Source organism: Pavona decussata, unplaced genomic scaffold (genome assembly GCF_977016875.1).
Source record: "Pavona decussata unplaced genomic scaffold, jaPavDecu1.1 SCAFFOLD_64, whole genome shotgun sequence".
Lineage (NCBI taxonomy): Eukaryota > Metazoa > Cnidaria > Anthozoa > Scleractinia > Agariciidae > Pavona > Pavona decussata.
Window position 1 is genome coordinate 1,302,456 of NW_028145484.1, and position 17,584 is coordinate 1,320,039.

At 38.3% G+C, this 17,584-nt stretch overlaps 3 protein-coding genes and 1 long non-coding RNA gene across 6 annotated transcripts in view; 2 read left to right on the forward strand and 2 right to left on the reverse strand.

The window, feature by feature from the left end:
- LOC146478318 (microfibril-associated glycoprotein 4-like) overlaps positions 1–2,381 on the reverse strand; it is a 193,619-nt gene extending 191,238 nt beyond the window's left edge. For both annotated transcript variants that reach the window (XR_014865100.1, XM_085111865.1), the window contains exons 1-2: positions 1,863–2,381; positions 420–570 (exon numbers count right to left, since the gene is read on the reverse strand). Coding sequence is in view for 1 of the 2 variants with exons in the window: in XM_085111865.1 (XP_084967991.1) it covers positions 420–570; positions 1,863–2,333 (622 nt within the window). In the remaining variant the exon portion in view is untranslated. The remainder of the gene's footprint in view (positions 1–419; positions 571–1,862) is intronic.
- Positions 1–17,584, forward strand: part of LOC146478325 (uncharacterized) — a 120,050-nt gene that overhangs the window by 74,302 nt on the left and 28,164 nt on the right. The window contains exon 5 of one of the 2 annotated variants that reach the window (XR_014865103.1): positions 7,346–7,408. The exons of the other annotated variant lie outside the window; for it this stretch is intronic. This is a non-coding gene — a long non-coding RNA (uncharacterized LOC146478325). The remainder of the gene's footprint in view (positions 1–7,345; positions 7,409–17,584) is intronic. 2 annotated transcript variants of the gene reach the window in all.
- LOC146478332 (uncharacterized) lies at positions 8,105–10,742 on the reverse strand. Its single transcript, XM_085111842.1, has one exon. It carries the CDS (start codon positions 8,900–8,902, stop codon positions 8,150–8,152), a length of 753 nt encoding a protein of 250 aa, XP_084967968.1. The 5' UTR covers positions 8,903–10,742; the 3' UTR covers positions 8,105–8,149.
- LOC146478333 (uncharacterized) lies at positions 11,064–14,735 on the forward strand. The gene has a single exon (XM_085111840.1). It carries the CDS (start codon positions 12,308–12,310, stop codon positions 13,667–13,669), a length of 1,362 nt encoding a protein of 453 aa, XP_084967966.1. The 5' UTR covers positions 11,064–12,307; the 3' UTR covers positions 13,670–14,735.

Consider the following 17,584-nt stretch of genomic DNA (forward strand, 5'->3'; position numbering starts at 1 on the left):
ACCGAAAAGAGAAAGAAAAATGTCAAGTTCCTTATCAAAGTATTGCCACAGTTTGCTACCATATAACTATGACAGGAGTTAAAATCTTGTTGCAAATACCACGTTAAATATGTAAGGCAAGTAAACGAAAGGATGCCCCTTACATGCGCGATAAGCGCAAGCACAGTGCGAGGTGTGTAGGCCTTTCGCTTTTTAAATTGATGATCTAGATTGCAATGTGGTGAAAGCTGCTTGCTTGTTCTTCAGAATGTTTTTACCTCACAAACAGACCACAAGTCTGTACTTAAGAGGCGAACATTTCAATGAATTGAGATTTTAGCTGGCGCGAGCCCAACGTTGTAGTCATTTCTTCTGAAGTCTTATCATCTTTGCAAAACATGATTCCCGCACTCCAACTCTATTTCTCTTTTAGCTCTCACCTATGTCGCAATAAGTGCCTGTGTAGCCTGGCCTGCATTTGCAATGGAATCGTTTGCTGTTGACGTCACAGATCTCCTGGCATGTTCCGCCGTTAAGGCAGTTCTTGACGAGACAGCAGCCATTATGGCAATCGCTGCATTTGAAACCTTCCTTTAAGATACCAACGAGATAAAAATGTAAATAATAATAATAATAATAATAATAATAATAATAATAATAATAATAATAATAATTCACACGATAATAACGGTGACTGTAATTGGCTGATAGACATTTAATATAACTTTTCATAACGAGACCTTTAGTGAACGCGCGCTCTGATTGGCTGAAAGTCGTATTCTATGATGGCTGTAGAAACCTGGCAAATTTCCATTGGTGTGTTTTCCACTGACTCAGTCCTCTACTTTTTAGTAACAGGTTGAAAATTCAAAGGACACTTTTAAATATGTGGCAGCCAAAAACAATGGCCAGATTATCTTTAAAAAGGCCGTTCTTGTGGACAGAAACTATTCAGAAACATTTTCGGCTACGGATGGTCAAGAAGGAAATCGATATCAACTTGAAAAACTCGGGCCGACATTTTCAATTTCTCTTTGTGTATGTTAAATTAAAGCGTATTGTGGCCCATTCTTTCTTTCTGTCTTTCTTTGCAAACTGATTGTTGCTCATTTTTCTTTCCAAATTCTCTTCATTTCATCTCATTAGTGTTCAATAAATAATTCTTGCATAAGTAAGTTGTTTAAATATGAATCTAGAAAATCTTTTGACCAAAACGGGAATTATCCCCATGAAACTACCCTACTAATTACAAGAGGAGCTGGAAAAATAATCCGCCCCTATATCTATGGAATAATCCTTTGAGCTCCATTATCAACATGTGTGTTTGTTTTGGTTCAGTTTTATCCTTAGTTTAAATTTTATTTTCCATTGTTTCAAACTCATCATACATTACCATACCCAAGATTAACTGATAGGAAGATAATTTTATTTTCCATTGTTTCAAACTCATTATCATACATTACCATACCCAAGATTAACTGATAGGAAGATAATTTTATTTTCCATTGTTTCAAACTCATTATCATACATTACCATACCCAAGATTAACTGATAGGAAGATAAAATTTAAACCTAGGATTAATTTGAACCACGCCATATTCACTTTAAGGTCTTGAAGGTCCTCATATTTGGAACGACATCCTTCTTTTAGTACGTATACGCAATTCACTCACCCTTTCAAATTACAAACAAAAACTTAGGGATTATCTCCAATCATTGTGAATTTATACCATTAATTCTTAAATACGGCTTTTTCTCTATTTAAAATAAAACCAACCAGTTACCTGGCTTGTACATATTTTTCACTCAAATCGATAGAGAGAGGCTATCTGAACCAGAAATTTCGAGAATAACCCTCTTCTCTTTTGCAAGCCCATTCCTACCTCCACATTGTAATCAATTACGATATCGTGGTAGCTGTGTCCTTCCAACTGCTTCAGTGCACCAGGTTTCAGGAATCTGTTGTCTTCGTTTAGCTGGCAGTTCCCATGATTTGCAGTTAGCACATAGTTAAATGACGCACACTGGCAGTCCCAGGCGCATTGCTCAAAACAGGTCTTGTGGCTTGAAACTGTGAGATTCTTATAAGTATACCCCAGGAGTGCGTAATTATCCAGGCTGTCTCGTTCTTGCGAAAACTGGAATTGTTTTACAGTACACTGTTGTCTCGGGCAAGCTGCCGACAAACCGTTTGTGAAAAAGATCCCGTAGAAGGTACAAAATAGGACATTTGATGGGAATGTAGCACGCATCCTTAAATTAATCTGCCATACACTCTGGCTAATGAGTTGATCCTGCGGTCGATGCGTACTATTGAGAGAAGATAAAGGTGATAGAGGCCATCCTCCATTCATACTCTAGCTCTTACAATGATAACTCGTTTTCAGATATTTTTAGATCAAGAAAAGAAACCTGTTGGAAGTCACATGATTACCAACCATATGTGGGCGTCCCGCCAAAATTTTCCCGAGAATATTTTGGACTTTGTAGTTGTTTTAAACTTTAATACATTTAAGCCCACCTATGAGAAAACTTCTAAGGTTTTTATATTGAGACAATACAATTCAAAATAACCATGAGAACTATGATTTAATTTTAATTTGATATGTTAATTTTCTTAGCCAGCCACTAGATGAGAGCTCAAACCACAGGATATGTAAACAAACAGACATTCAAGAAACCACTAAGTTTTTTTGGCAAACAATTTGACTTGATACTATTGCGGATTGGGACTGTGTCATAATTTCTATGAAAAAAATAAAAACTGTAACTTTCATGCCACCATTATTTATTTTGTCAAGTTCGTCACGACTTTTGGCGGCTTTGAATGACTGAAATGCTTTAACTACTATTAAAATAATGATAAGTTCTTTACCTTGTGTGTTTACAACCGCTGTGAATTTCCCAGGCTTTCCTTTTGTCTCATCTCCAGTGACAGTTTGCTACAAAAAAACAAACAAACACAATATTGTTAACTTTGAAATACATGTAAGAAAAACGTGTCGCCTGTTTATTTAGTTCCTTTTTCAATACTTTGTTTTTGGACTTCAACTTTGAGAGAATTTCTTCGAAACATATGAGAACTGCATTCTATACCTGGACTATTTTATGCATTTTCAGCTTTTCTCGTGTAGCTTTTGAAATGTTCTTCCGGTTTTTCTTGTAAGTAAAGAAGGCAGCCTCGGATCTCGACCTTAGTCATTGCTTTTCCTAAACTATCTACGCTTCCTTTCCGAGCAAAACTAATTAACGTGTTTATAACACATGATAATTATTTATTTTGGGATAAATACACAATTATTAGTAAAACAGTGCCTTTTACGTTCTCAGTACTTGCCACTGATTGAACTATAACACTTTTACCAAAACATTTTATTTTAAATCTTATTGCACTATACACTGGAAACAATTTTTTGGAGTTGGTCAGAGTTTGCCGAGAATTCAAAAGGTGTTTGAAAGGTGTTCTCAGTACCATCAGTTTAACTTTAGTGGCCTGTCAAATACAGTACAATGTTTACAATTCTTTATCTTTCCCTGTAGAGCAAAAACTATTTGAATCGTTCTTTCATATTGATGTATTCTAGTAACAGTTACGAACGAGTCCTTCACGTAATGGGAAATAATTATTATTTCACAAATTATGACTTTTAGTTAGCTCTGAAAGTATGAGGTATGGCGGCATTTGCTTTATCATTTTTTGTTGAAATAATATTGGTAATTGTTTTTTCAGTAGGAGAACAGTAACTGAAACTGTACCTGTTTTAGGGAACGAATAAGAGAGTCCGCGGTTTCGAACATTTACAGAATTGTTCCTCAGTTTCCAAAGAAAACAAAAAGAATGAGGAAGGTCTCAAGCTTACCTCTTTAAAAAGTCAGCTAACTGCTAGAACCTTTGTACAATTTTATTGTTGAGGACTGAATTGTTTTTGTGTTAATTTCCAAGCAACGATTTCAATTCATGTCTCTCAGGTGGATATAACAAGTTTGCATATACTGTAGAAACAATCATGTCGTTTGCTTTTCTTGATAATTTTTTAGCTATGGTTAGAATTAATTAGGTGTTACAGAGGATTTTAGTGACAGTTACAAACAGAAACTGTGACAAACGCAATAACAGGCTTTCATTATTGCAACAACATAATAGTGGAGAATTTTTTTATACTTTTCAAAAACTGTTTTTTAATTATCTTTTTTTTTTTTTGTAGCAGTTTGTTGTTTCTCGTTCTACAACGTGATGTTTTCTCTTGGGCGTTCCACTTTTTTCCATCTACTCAGAAAAGAAACATTACCAGTTAATTGAGTTCCACTGGGCTGACGTGGTTTTGACGGGCTAATTTGCTTCTCCTAAATTAGAGCCAAGATAGTTCGAAGACGTACCTAAAGGCGGAACAAGTTGCATTCAGAGGGGGCTGACATGGTTTGGACGGGCGTATTTGACTTTCCTAAATTAGTTAGTTCCAATTTTAAGAACTGAGATGCAACAAGAGCTAAACTGAGTCCCATTCAGAGTGGACTGAAATGGTTTTTGATGGGGCCGAACAAGCTTGAGATGCTGCCTTCTTCAATTACACTTAACGACGTATTTCAAATAAAATAAATAACATCAGAAAAAGACAACTGATGAAAGTTATTGGAAGAGATACTATCTCCTCAAGTCAAGACAAGTACAACCGAGGGGGGAGGTTGTAAAGACCGAATTTTGTTTCTCCCCTACCTCCTTCCCCCCCCCCCCCCCCACTCCCACACACACACACCAGTGTTTTGTCTTATACTCCTCTCTTCAGTATTGATTATAAATGGTAACTCAGTATAGGACAGTAAAGAATCTGCATGACTGTTCGACGACTGAAGTGGTCTGATGTGGTTGCACACGTTGTGGTTTAATTTTTTCTTTTTTGGCGTAAAATTTTTCAAGCCAGTGTAATTTTCATTTTCCTTTGTGTAGTATTCATTACCATAAGCTACCACACATACATGAAAAATATTTAAAGGATTGGGGAGCGGGCTGAAATCCTGTGATATGATAGAGGCGTCTAGAGGTGCCTTTATATGCTGATGTCCGATCCCACATCAGTTTACTTGTAAGTGCTCTCTTATTTTTCGTAGGGATAGAAAAGCGAGCGGAACACGCGAGCAAACACTAAACGGACGACGAAAATATATCTGTCAAAAGCTTGATTTTGAAAACAGCTCTACTTATTCCTTTGACAATCACGATGCGTGGTTTTTCAAGTCCTTCATGTCCGCCTTCGTACAAACATTTGTGCATGAATAATTAATTTATATGGAGCCACCGAATCTTAACTAAAATAGCTTTTGATTTTTGTCGCGCCTTCAATATTATTCTGATGAATCAAAATTCAGAACAAATCGCCAGTTCTATCATTTTCTTTCTAAGAGTGCGAAAATGATTTGAAATTCTCTCTTTGTTTTCTTGGGGTGAACTAGAAATGAGAACGCCAATGAAGCATTCTGCTAACAGTTTTATCAGGGCAGATATAATGGTGTTGAAACTAGCACAGCTTGTCAAATACAAGCTTCAAAAGACTCGGTTTGACTTAAGACAGGTTAGAGTTCAAAATACTTCAATGTCAGTGTAGGATGAAAGGTCCAGTTACTTACACACTTTGCAGCAATGCGATCATTAGTTAAAAGAACATCACAAATGGAAACTGTATGCAGTGAATCTTCTTCCAGCTGCATTTCAATCCTAAGCCGATTAAACGTGTGTTGTTGCATATTTAAAAACAAATTATATGGGTTCTACCGAAGTTCGTTTACTTTTCTAAAGACATGCCATAAGGGGTGTCAGAGTTAACATTCAAAGACTGGCTAAACGATTTATTTAGACACGTCTAAACCAAATACGCTGTGACATAAATGTCTAACTCGGTGATAAAGACTCTTAAAGTCGAACTGGCCAACTGCGGCGTTGAAATACGCGAAATCTATTTCGAATCTAGAATAAACGACTGTCTAGTTGCCTGTTCACTTCAGTCATCGCGAAAGCTAAAAGATAAGTTGAATCAAAAATATTGTTTTCCTGCTCTGGAATCATGAGATAAGTTGATCTCGTGCTACCGGCTTTAATATACGCAGTGACGTGAAGGCGTGCTTATAAAGTAGTAGACAAGTACACTGAGAGCTGTCACGTTTTTTAAACCCAAAAGAAACACTTTCAAAACTAGCCTTTGCTGAAAACACTTTACTTGCTTTTCTTTAACGTGCTTTCTTGTGCGACGGGAGAATGGGATATTGGAATGGACAAGAAATTCACCGAAAACAACTCAGACAGATAAACAGCTTCATATCTTTGTTGTTGTTGTTTTTTGTTTTTCCAAACAGTGCTTAACGTGGAAGGCAAGGTCAAAACAACTTCCGATACGAATTTTTATGGCAAACAAGAAGGTAATCCCTATAGGACATATTTGGAGGAGATTTTTTTCATTTGAAGACAGATTTCTCGAACTCATTAATAATTCATGATGAGTAAACAAAGGAAATTACTTCGGTGGAGGAGGTTTGGAAATGTGATCTTAATTATCATAAAATTTGTTGAAGTTTTACTTTGAGTTTTTCCAAGAATTTTAAATGGTTTGAGAAGCTATATCACCCGATTTCCAAACACCTCAAGATTGGTTAAAAAAAAACGCTCGGCTGGGTCTCGTTTTTCAAATCACTTCTCGGTGTTTAGAAATCGGATAAAACACTCTTCCTCGTGTTTGATATATTACATAAAGGCAGCAGCGACCACTCCGTAAAAAAAAAAGAAAAAAAACACTGAGAAAGCCGAGTTCCACTTCTCATTAGATGGTATAGATTTTTTTTTACTATTAAAAATTGTAATAATTAAGGCCATCAAACCATCTAACCTTTTTTCTGATCAGCCACCCATTAGAGCCATTTTGTTTTTTAGGATACTCCACCCCTTAAATCCCACCAGCTTATCTCGCCCTATCAGACATAATTAAATTCAATGTGAGTACTTTATGCGGACCTACAGTACCGTGAAATTTTTCTGAACAGTTTTTGACCTGCACAAAGTGTTATTTTCCATGGAACTTCCTTTTCAGTTCTTTTTATTGTTGTTGTTTTTTTTTTTCTCAGAAACTTGATGTCAAGGTTTTAAAAGATTCTAGACACCATACTGAATTCGTACGTGGTTTTATTACTGAAAAAATATATATATACATTTTTGTACAAATAACTTTCAAAATGGTGCTTTTGAATTAACAACATTTGTTTAGATTTTGACCATTTTAGTTTTAGTTTTAAGCTTATCTTCTTTTATTCGTGCAGAAATAGATTTAGAAATCGGGTATTGCTTATTCCTACACACTTAGTGTTTTTGTGTTTTGTCTTTGAGAAACTGAGAGGAATGCATGGAGCCTTACAAACATTTTCACAGCACGAAAAACTCAATTTAAAGGTTTCTCTTGTGTTTTAAAATACACAAACTGAAGAGTTCATGCATGCCGGGACTGGGGATGCCGTGTACCTTTAGAGGTGTCTCGCGTCCAAGCGATGTAGCGCATCCGGTTTAAACTGTAGATACCGAAATCCCTATATCAAATTAAAGCTTAAAGAGCTGGCTATCAAACTGTAACAAGAATTTTGAAATAAAATGAATTGACTAATTTTTCACGACCTCTAAATGCGAGCGTCTGAATCACCTTTTGAAAGCTACAAGTCAAAGCAAATTTTAATTTTCGCTAATTTAATTTGCTCCTCAGTTTCCGGACCCAAAGCGCTAAAAAGACGTGTCTGCGTTTTGCCATATTTAATTGCAATGAAGTTTAGAGAACATTTTTGAAATGTGGAGTGACTGAACAAAAATCGCTCTCGGAAAAAAATATTTGGAAATAAAAATTGGTTGACACGTTTTTGTTGTTTATTTGTTAAACTAGCTAGTGTCCAAATTTGAAGGCAAACGAACAAATTCCCTTTGAGTTTTACCTATTTAAAGTGTCCCCTTTAAGTGAAAAAATTGATTCGAGAAAACAGCGCTATTTCAATCTTCTTGGTTTGATAGCCAGCCCTGTAAGCATAGGGGTTTAGGTATTTACAGTTTAAACCGGACGCGCTACGTCGCTTGGACGCGAGACACCTCTTAAGCGAATAAGGTATACGGTAACCTTAACACTAGTGATAAAATTATGTTGTATGCAATCTATATTTTGGGTAAGTGTATTCGATTAGGTGTGTCGTTACCTAATTTACCCAGGACGCTTTTTCCTGTGTCTTTGCAAGTATCTTGACTTGCTGTAACGTTGATTTTAGGAATGATAGGTGGTAAATTTGATTTTGTGTTTTTTCTTTTTATCGGTTCTGACACAGGAACATTGTATACGATACTATGAATTGTATTGGCACGAGCTCTTGCTAAGTCCCCATCATCGTTTCCTTCCGATTCATCCACTCCTTTGCTCTCGAGACCTTTTCCTTTCTTCTTTTGTTCTCCATCTTGGTTTAAAGCTTTTACCGCATTTTCAATCTTCGGAAGCCCAAACGTCCACGTGAAATATTCGGACTCGTGCGACAAGGTTCGCTGTAAAATTTTCGGTACGTTTTTCTGCGTGCAATTTATCTGCGGTAAGGCAAACTTTTTCTCCAACATAATCGCAGTGGCGCCTCGTTTCCCCGGGTTTTTCACTTTCATTTCTTTAGCTATGTCGTCGATGCTTTTGTTGTCTCTTTGACGTTGCTTCGCCTCCTTTGCAAGGCTTCGCTGTTCCCGCTTCATTCGAAACAGATCATTGCGCAGTTCTCTTTCTTCGAGTTTGTAAGAGATGTAACTCTGAAGCTTGGAACGTTCCAAATCTTGCTGTAATAGTGACAATTCTTTCTCACCTTCGTGGCAAATTACCAAGGCCTTTTCATAAACGGATTGCCTCTCTTTACCACTGTAATCACCAGAAGGCATTATTCAAACACGTGTTTACCACATAAAAGTTAGCGATTTCCGAGTGCAACGGCGAAGAGTACAAACTATACAATCAGCTATCCTTGAACCGAGGCGTCGTTTTGGCCATAATGTTTGACTGTCCATTTTTTTGCAAGCAGGCGAACGGCTAGCTGATTAAACTCCACAAAACAGACAGGTACCTTGGCTCTCAATCAAACTATTGGACAAAGTAAACACAATTTTATCGAAGGAAAGATTGCCAACTTGCACCGGTATTCAAGCACATTTGAACAAAGATTGTCGGTTCTTGTTTGCATTAATATTTATCCCTGGCTGTTTGCCTGTTTCATTATAACCTCTTCTTTTTAATTATTGTCTGCAGACGTTATTGTTTTTGACGCTTTTCGCTTTGTGTGGCAATTGACAGTACTTTATATCCCGCTTTAAGCTCTTTGGAACAACAATAAAATGCAAACTCTATTTCCCTTGATTCATCTGACCGGCTCTTATTCTCAGCATTGATAAGCCAGCGCTTCGTTGCTCACTCTAAAAATTCGTATTTGCTTTTGGCGCTCGTGTGCAATGCGGAAGGCTACCTTTCTTCAGAAGTAAACAACTTTTCATTTTCAAAAAGCAAATAGAACAATTAGCAAAGACCAAGGGATTTTCGGTCGGCATGTATGTAGGATTAGCATTGTTTGTTGTGACAGTGCATCCTTTAGAAATTAAAATGGAAAAAGAAATCAGCTGAAGATTTCATTGATCTTGCAGACAGTTTGCTGTCGCTAGATGCGCTTAATTTTCTGGATTTACTTCATCAGTATTGTTTAAAAATAGGACTTTGAAAGGTACTTTCGATCAGGAATTTAAAAACTTGCGCAAAGCACCTTAAAAATATTAATTATATAACTGTTTAACAATCATGACAAATTCGACCCCAAAACAGGTTTTGAAGGCTTTTGTTTTTCAGTGTTGACGGAATTGTTTGTGAAAGTTGTGCACGAAATTTTATCTCAGTCTTGAATACCAGTTTTCTAAATTTAAGCTGATATCCAAAACTAACAGATATACTATTGGTTGCATATAATTTTTGCCTTTCTAAAACAGTACAACATGGTCTTTTTCTAAACTCGAATTTAAAAGGTTTGGGTCTTCGCCGTAACCTAGTAACGAACTTAAACGCCAAGTATAAATTACGAGTACCACTTTATTGCAATATGGAAATACAAATTCTCCTTTGAAATGTCGATAGATTTCGTTTGTAGAAGGCTATGAGAATTCAATGCCTTATCAAGACTATGCCGTTCGTCGCTTTATCATCACATATATGGTTATTCAAATGTCCACATTCATATCTTCAGTACAGCTAGTCCACGGGCTTATTACGAATTCACATAATAACCAGTTTCCAGTTGGCTGGATAGCTCAGTTGGTAGAGCACTGCACCGGTATCCCAGGGGCTATGGGTTCGAATCTCGTTTTAAGCCAAAAATCAGGCTTTCATTTCGCAACTGATTAGTTCGTTGCGTTCATATATCTGAGGTAGTCTTCTGTGGATTAACTTGTTCTTCCCTGTCACAAATATGCATTGTAATAACATTCGTCTTCCACGGATATATTCATTTTCCATGTTCGCCTAGTGGAGAGTCGGCCTGCGTGCCCACACGGATATATTCTCCAACTCGCAGATTAAAATAAATAGTTCTGAGTTGCCTGTCTTGATAGACAAGTCAGTATAGCACTGCACCGGTATTGTGGGCTCATGGGCTCGAATCTCTCCAAGCCTGGATATTTATTGAGGCTTTCTTTTCGCACCTGCGAACAGAAATGCGATGGGCTTCTGTGTGTAAAAAATGTTTAGGGCATATATTCCACCTTCCAGTTGACGGTTGTTAATAAAAAGTGCATACACCGGCTCTACGTTTTCTTGTTTCCTTATTCTAGTATAAACACGTACAGAAAATGTGTACAACTTCAAATAGAAAATTAGTAACATGTTATGTAATGAAAGGAGAGGGTGCAAGAACAACAAATTTATTTCCATCTCTTAAAGCACACTCAAAGTAACTGTCAAATGTCTTACTGTAGGCATTTCACGGTACAGTCTTGCTGCTAGTTAATGTGGCATACTCTACTTTACTCATGACTCCTGATGGGGGAGGGGGAGAGGGGGCTTGTTACAAAGTCCGGGTCGGGAACTTGGTATATACAGTGTGCTCACCAGCAGATAAGCTGTGTATCGTTCAATCACTTGAACCATTTCTCGTTGTCTTTTATTGTAGGTATCTTGACTGCAAATCAAATTGGAATTAAATCTGTATGACCGCGCTCCACACGTAAATTGCTATAAAGGCAGTATTGCGCAGCTTTAAAGGTCACGACGATGTTATACCCAATAGTTGATATTCTTTGCAATTGCCGGCTTAAGGTAACTAAGCAACGGCGACGGCAACGGCAGCGTAAACGTACTACACCTGGCGAAACGGCGTTCAAGTAAGGAAGGAGAATGAAAAATTCACCGTCGTGTGCTCGCATTCCCCACAAAACCTTGAATTTGGTCATTTGACGTTGTTGTTTTGCTGATGACGGCAAACAAATGTACAAAACGTATAGCGCGTGTGCAGAACGATTGTTTTTACTCATTAAACTTATTGTTTTGTGGCGTTTTCGTTGCTTTCGCCGTCGTCGTTGCTTAAAATCCCTAATATTTTACCACCGCGAAGATCACATTTGCTTTTTTACATCAAATATTTTAATCGAATGCATTATGTACACTGTTAAATCCCATAAACTCGCTTTCATTAACAACCAATTTGTTACCGTAGTTACCGTACGCGTACATGTTAACAAAGAGCTCTCGAGCACAAAAGAAACGTGCGTTTAATGACCGCAGAGCTCTTATCACAAGATTCACTTAAACCCCACTTAAACCTTTTCTCATAGATTTGCTGCTCCCTTGGGAACAGTTGCGGTGGCATCATTTTAATATAGTTGGCCTATTGTAAACTTGTTAATTAACAGAAAACGTGTTTACAGAAACGTTTTGCTGTGCTTGGTTTATAATTTTCGAGAAGTATACGTTAAAAGAACGAAAAAGTACGCCTTTGGTGATCTCTAAGCATTTGACGGAGTTTAAAGGTGGCAAACCCAAAATATAGGCGATCGTTTGCCTCCTTGTGGGGAGGTTTTTTTCCTCGAACAGTCTAAAATACAATTTGTCTTCAGAAACAAAGAGAACGTCGGTTACAAGAGCTGTGAAGAAAAGATCTCCAAGTGGACTATGAATCAAAGATTTTCATGAATCAGGTGTGAATCTGTGTCAAATGTCGTAAGTACTTTATAAGGAGGCAAAGAAGAAGTCAAGTACTCATAATTAGCGGCACACAAACATCGCTTTCACTGGGATTTTATTTAACCTGAGCAATGGCGTTCACAAATACAAACACTGCTTTGCAGAATTCAGTAGCCTTTCTTCAAATCCAGAAAAATACGAACTTGAAGCAAAGCACGGCTATGGGCGAAGATGTTTTTCGAATTTTCCGACAGACTGGCCGACGAATCGCTTTGATAAAGCAACAGGTGGAGCGAGAACGGTGCACTTACCTAAAAGATTCATATACGGAGAAAAATCAACTTTACAAGGAACTTGCAGGTATCTTCCATTCCAAAAGAGCCATACATGAAAAGAGCAGACAGTTGCAAGGCGGAGAATCGCACTCCACAGTTTCTTTTCCCGCGCACAGTTCGCGGGTAAGTCCAACAACAGGAGGTACAAACAATGATAGTGATAGGCTTCTTAGCTCGCACAAAGCCCAAAAGGAGTTGCGTTCTATCAATGTCAATGTCTTGAAAAGATGTGAATGCTGTCGGAGACGTGCATTTAGAGCAGTCGAAAATGAGGACGATGACGATGGTGTTTTCGACGAAGAAGCGTTTCATGAGCATTGCGAGGGTGAGCATCACACCGATAAAACGCAAGACAAAGAGAAAGCAAAAGTTACTAGGAAGACAAGTGTATCTACCAAGACAGGCGGAAGCAAAAAGGGAAGCAAGCAAAAGGCCAAACTGGTTCAGTTCAGTCGGTACGATGATGTACGTATTCCCGCTACCCAACGAGTGCAGGCGGGAATGTGGGCTTTGAAAAGGCAGACCAAAGGACAGAAACAGGGAAAGCAGCAAAAATCAGTCACTTTTCAAGTCGCTGGTTCAACAGCAAGTTTAGATAACGCCGAAGCTAAGGCTACATCAGTCAATGAAGATAAAGCTACATCAACCACTCCTGGTCTCTGCGGTGCTTCTACGAGGCCGACGCTGCGATCTAGGGCAAGCATGAAACAGGAATATCAAACCAGCAAAAGCAACGAAAGGGTACGTCTTGAGGGTAACGCCTGGACCTCTCACGTGGAGAACGTTCAAGAGAAAAAACAGATGAACAACAGCAGTAAAATTACTGGCTTATCAAAAGCTTACTGCGCTTTTAAAAAGTTGCTGAGGCAAATGGAAGACGAATACGTTTCAGAGCAATGGGTTGAAGATGAGGACTCTAGAGCTGTAAGTCGTGCTGAAGTGCCTGGAAGTCGACCAACTTCCAACATGTCCAGGACTGATTCAAGGTGGCTTCCATTGCGACGGAGTTCGGTAACCCTTGCTATTCGCTTAAATACCTGGACCACAGGAAATTTAGAACCAGCTTCCATGGACAGCTTCAAGGAAAAAGGCGAGGAGGGTGAAACTACAAATCTGGAGGAAGAGGATCGGGTTTTTACATTGGAAGAGAGTTCATAGACAAGCCCTGCTAAAACAACTTGTGAATTCGTTTTTATTATGAGCTTGTAAAAAATTCCTACAATCAAATTGATATTTTTTTAAAGGTTTGCTAAATGTACTTCTTATCAGTGGTGACTCTTAACTTTTGAGTCCATAACACAAGTGAAAGTTGCTAAACAGGGCTCGTTTTTTCCCCATATCTTTGAACTGTGGAATATTGGTAAATTTATACACGGAGCAGTATATATAAAAATGTCGTGCAGATGTTTTGCCTTCCTAAAGGAAGTTTTTAAATCGCGTTATCAGTCTGGTGAGATATTCCTGCAGCGAAATTAAAGCTATTTCAAAAAATATCTTGATTCCCGTTGTTTAATGCCCTTTTCATGGAGATTCAAACTTTTGGATCCTTCGGTCCCTTTACGTTTGACTACACAGTCAACAGGGACAGCTTTTGCGCATGTTAACGCTCGGCATAAAGTGTCACCTTTCTAGCCTGGGCAAATGTTCTCCATATAAGCGATCCCAATATGTAACTTGTTCAAGCCCCGGAAAAACTGGAAAACTAAATCCTGGAAAAAAGAGTCGATACGCTAAGCTTTAAAAGAAGAGTGGCGTTACAATCAAACAGATTGCAGATTTGGTTGTTATGTCAACTTGAATTGCATTACACTCAAATGCCGCTTATATGAAGTAAGTATGAACAATAATATGATAAACAAAGTAAATAACACGTGATAACTTCGAACTAACACTGCTTGTAACTTAGCTACGTTTTCAAGGGTGGAAGGTACGGAACTGTTCTCTGGGCCTTTTGACGTTGCAATAAATAGTTAACATTGTTTTCACGTTATTCTACAATTCCCCTTTCCTTATTCTAGGAATTGAGCCAGCAATTTTTGGGCGTAATACGAGTTTCATATAAGTGCCATGTGCGAAAAGCCAAAATCCCCACCAAAAACACACTTCTGGAGGCATCAGTCGGATTTCGCTGTAGACTAGTCCAAACGACCAAACTTGCTGGTTGTTCTTGGCAGAGTTATTATATTTTCATGAATTGACCAAGCCCCACTTGGGCAGTACCATATTTTCTATTTATTAATGACAGCCGAGGGGGCCTCTTGTAAGCCTGGTGGTTTCTTGAGGTCTGCTCGCCATTATTGTAAATTTTATCATTTCTTCTTTTTTTAATAAGGCAAATATTTTTTCCTTTTTTTTTTTTAATTTATCATGAGTCAAAGCCAGTTTTCCGTGCAATCACTCCATACCGAAACAAGTGCAAGGCCATTGACAAGAGGCTTAAGACTAAAATCGTTTGTAAACAAGCGAATTAATACTTATGGGTTAAGCTGACAAATCCCTGGTCACTGAAGTAAGGAATAAGCAGCCAATAGGTTTTCAGTTTTGTAATTTAACTAACCGCAAGATCAATACTTGAAATTAAAAAAATATATATGATCAAGTCTTTTTAAACAAACACTAATACAAAACGTAAAGAATAGGCAGCCAATAGGTCCTCCGTTTACTAATTCACCAAAGCACTTTTGGAAACCAAACGTGTGGAACATATACGATTTCAACTCCGATCAGGCACGCAACCACTTTTTGATGATATTTCGTTTTAATATCCTTTAAAAAAGGTAAGCTATAAGTGTGATAAAAAATGACGGACGGACGACCAAAAATGAAAGATATAATCGCTGCTTTTGAAACAAGACACGATCTTCTTCTTAGCCACCTAGCCGAGCTCCAAATCGAATGCGGAGAAGCGTCATTCGAAGAAGCTTCTGGGGCCAGATATTCAGGGACTTCAACATTCGAACATGACCAACAAAAGGATGAAAGCTTAGCTGACAGGAACTCAGGTCGTGTTTGGAAAGCAGAGATTGCTTGTCATCCAAACTTACGCAAAATAAATTCTGATGGGCTTGCTTCAACAACAACTCGTAGAAGAAGGTATTCACTCCCAGTACAAACCTCTTCAATGGGAAAACTTCCTAAACTACCCCTTGGAAGACTTTCGAGTGACTCAGCTGCGAGTGCAATCCAAACGACACGCCATAAGTGTAAACAAGACCTTAACGCAGATAGCCGATCGGGTATGAGAAAGAGTATTCCTGGAAGCGGGACATTGGCACAAGCTCCAAGGCACCAAGTTTTAGCCAGACGCCGTTCCACGTCGGATTGGTGTTCATCTGGAAGCCGCGGGCGACGAAGGCCCATGAGTGCAACCGTTGCTGAAGATTCCAGATGGAAAGTGAAACTGCACAAGAGAAGTATTAGCATCGACGATGACAGCTGCAGTTGTGATTTAGGGAGGAGTGTGTCCCGAAGTTCGAGTTCCTCTGGTTTTTCTAGTCAGTCAAGCCTCTTTTGACCAAGGAAACCAAGTGTGTAGAGTGAACTTAAAGCAGAGATATACCTATAAAATAGTAACCCTACAGCCTTGGTAAAATGTGACCATTCCGATGAACGCTTTTGAACTCAAGCACTTCACTGTTTTGCTGCAGTTAGCGGCTTTGCTGCACAAGGTGGTTCTACTTTTTGAGTATGTCAATGAACAGTCCCTTTCTCTTCCCGATGAGCTTTTAATATACTCTTACGAAGCAATACCAGAAGGGAAAAAAAACCTTTTTTTACCCACGGCAGTGTTAATAGCATAAGTGCTAGTGGGGCCGAGCATTGAACTTCATATAAAGAAATAATATAAATTGAAAATAATAGGATAAAACTCCCAACTGGCAGGAGGCAGACCAGCTGGCTATTTACAGAAGAGGTCAGTGTAAACCATTTGAGCTGACATGGGTTTTATTTCTCATTTTTTGTTGCTTGTTTTTTTAAAATTACCTACTTTTCAGGCCAAAGAATCAATATTTGCTTGTTATCCGTGATAGCGTTACACAGTCAACATAAGAAGGAGCAAGTTGGTCCCTGTCACGTGAACATTGTGCTATCATCACATATTCACGTGGATGGGATCCGTTCTAGACGCTGGTCACGAGCTGACATGACTCATTGTTTGTCTTGTTAAACAACAATTAGTCAATGAAAGATCATGACAAACCCAACCTTGACAAAGAATCAACTTTCATTAGTGGAGTTGCTTGCTCGTCAGTAATTTGTTGTGGAGAGGAAGTGACTATAAATCAGACCAGACTCGTAAATGAACAAAAGCAAGAAGTTTGCAATGTTCTAGTCCCGTTGTCTTAGTTACTGTTCCCAGAGTGCACTGATAATTGTACATAAATCAATTGTCAGAAGTCAAGAATGCTAAGAATGTATGCCTTTTGTCGCACAGCTTCATTACTTGTTTGTACATTTGTGCTTTTGTTCAGTTCGCGTCATGCAAGCTGAAGCTTGCTAATTGCGCCTTTTATGAGTGAAAAGTGGTACTTACATCTGTTAGTGATTGTAACATTCAGGTAGAGAATTTAGTTTTAATAGGCTGAGCTCAACGTCCCCTTTTATTAAAAACATGTTCAAAACAACTCAAACATTTCATTTTTAGTTCACGGATATGATACCTCTTATATTTCACTTTCATTTCACTGTCATGTGTTTATTCTCTTCGGGATTTTGCGAACTCACAAAATGACCATCTGACAGTTGACTTGCGGACAGTGCAGTTGATAGAGCACGCACCGGCACTATTAAAAGCCATTGGTTCGAATCCCACCCAAGCCTGGATATTAACTAATTTAGTGCTACAGGCTTTCTTTTGGCAACTTTCACAACTGCGATGGTGTTTTCAAATCTTTCATCCGGAACTCACATCTATTATATTTCATTTGTACTTCACTCAAAAGAATGGATAACAAATAACATAAAAACAATGTCAGCACAAGCCCCTTTAGTCGTTCGAAAACAAAAGAATTGTTTTAGTGTAAGGTATAAAACGTTTTGCGTACGTGATGTGGTTCCGTAATGAGTTGTGGC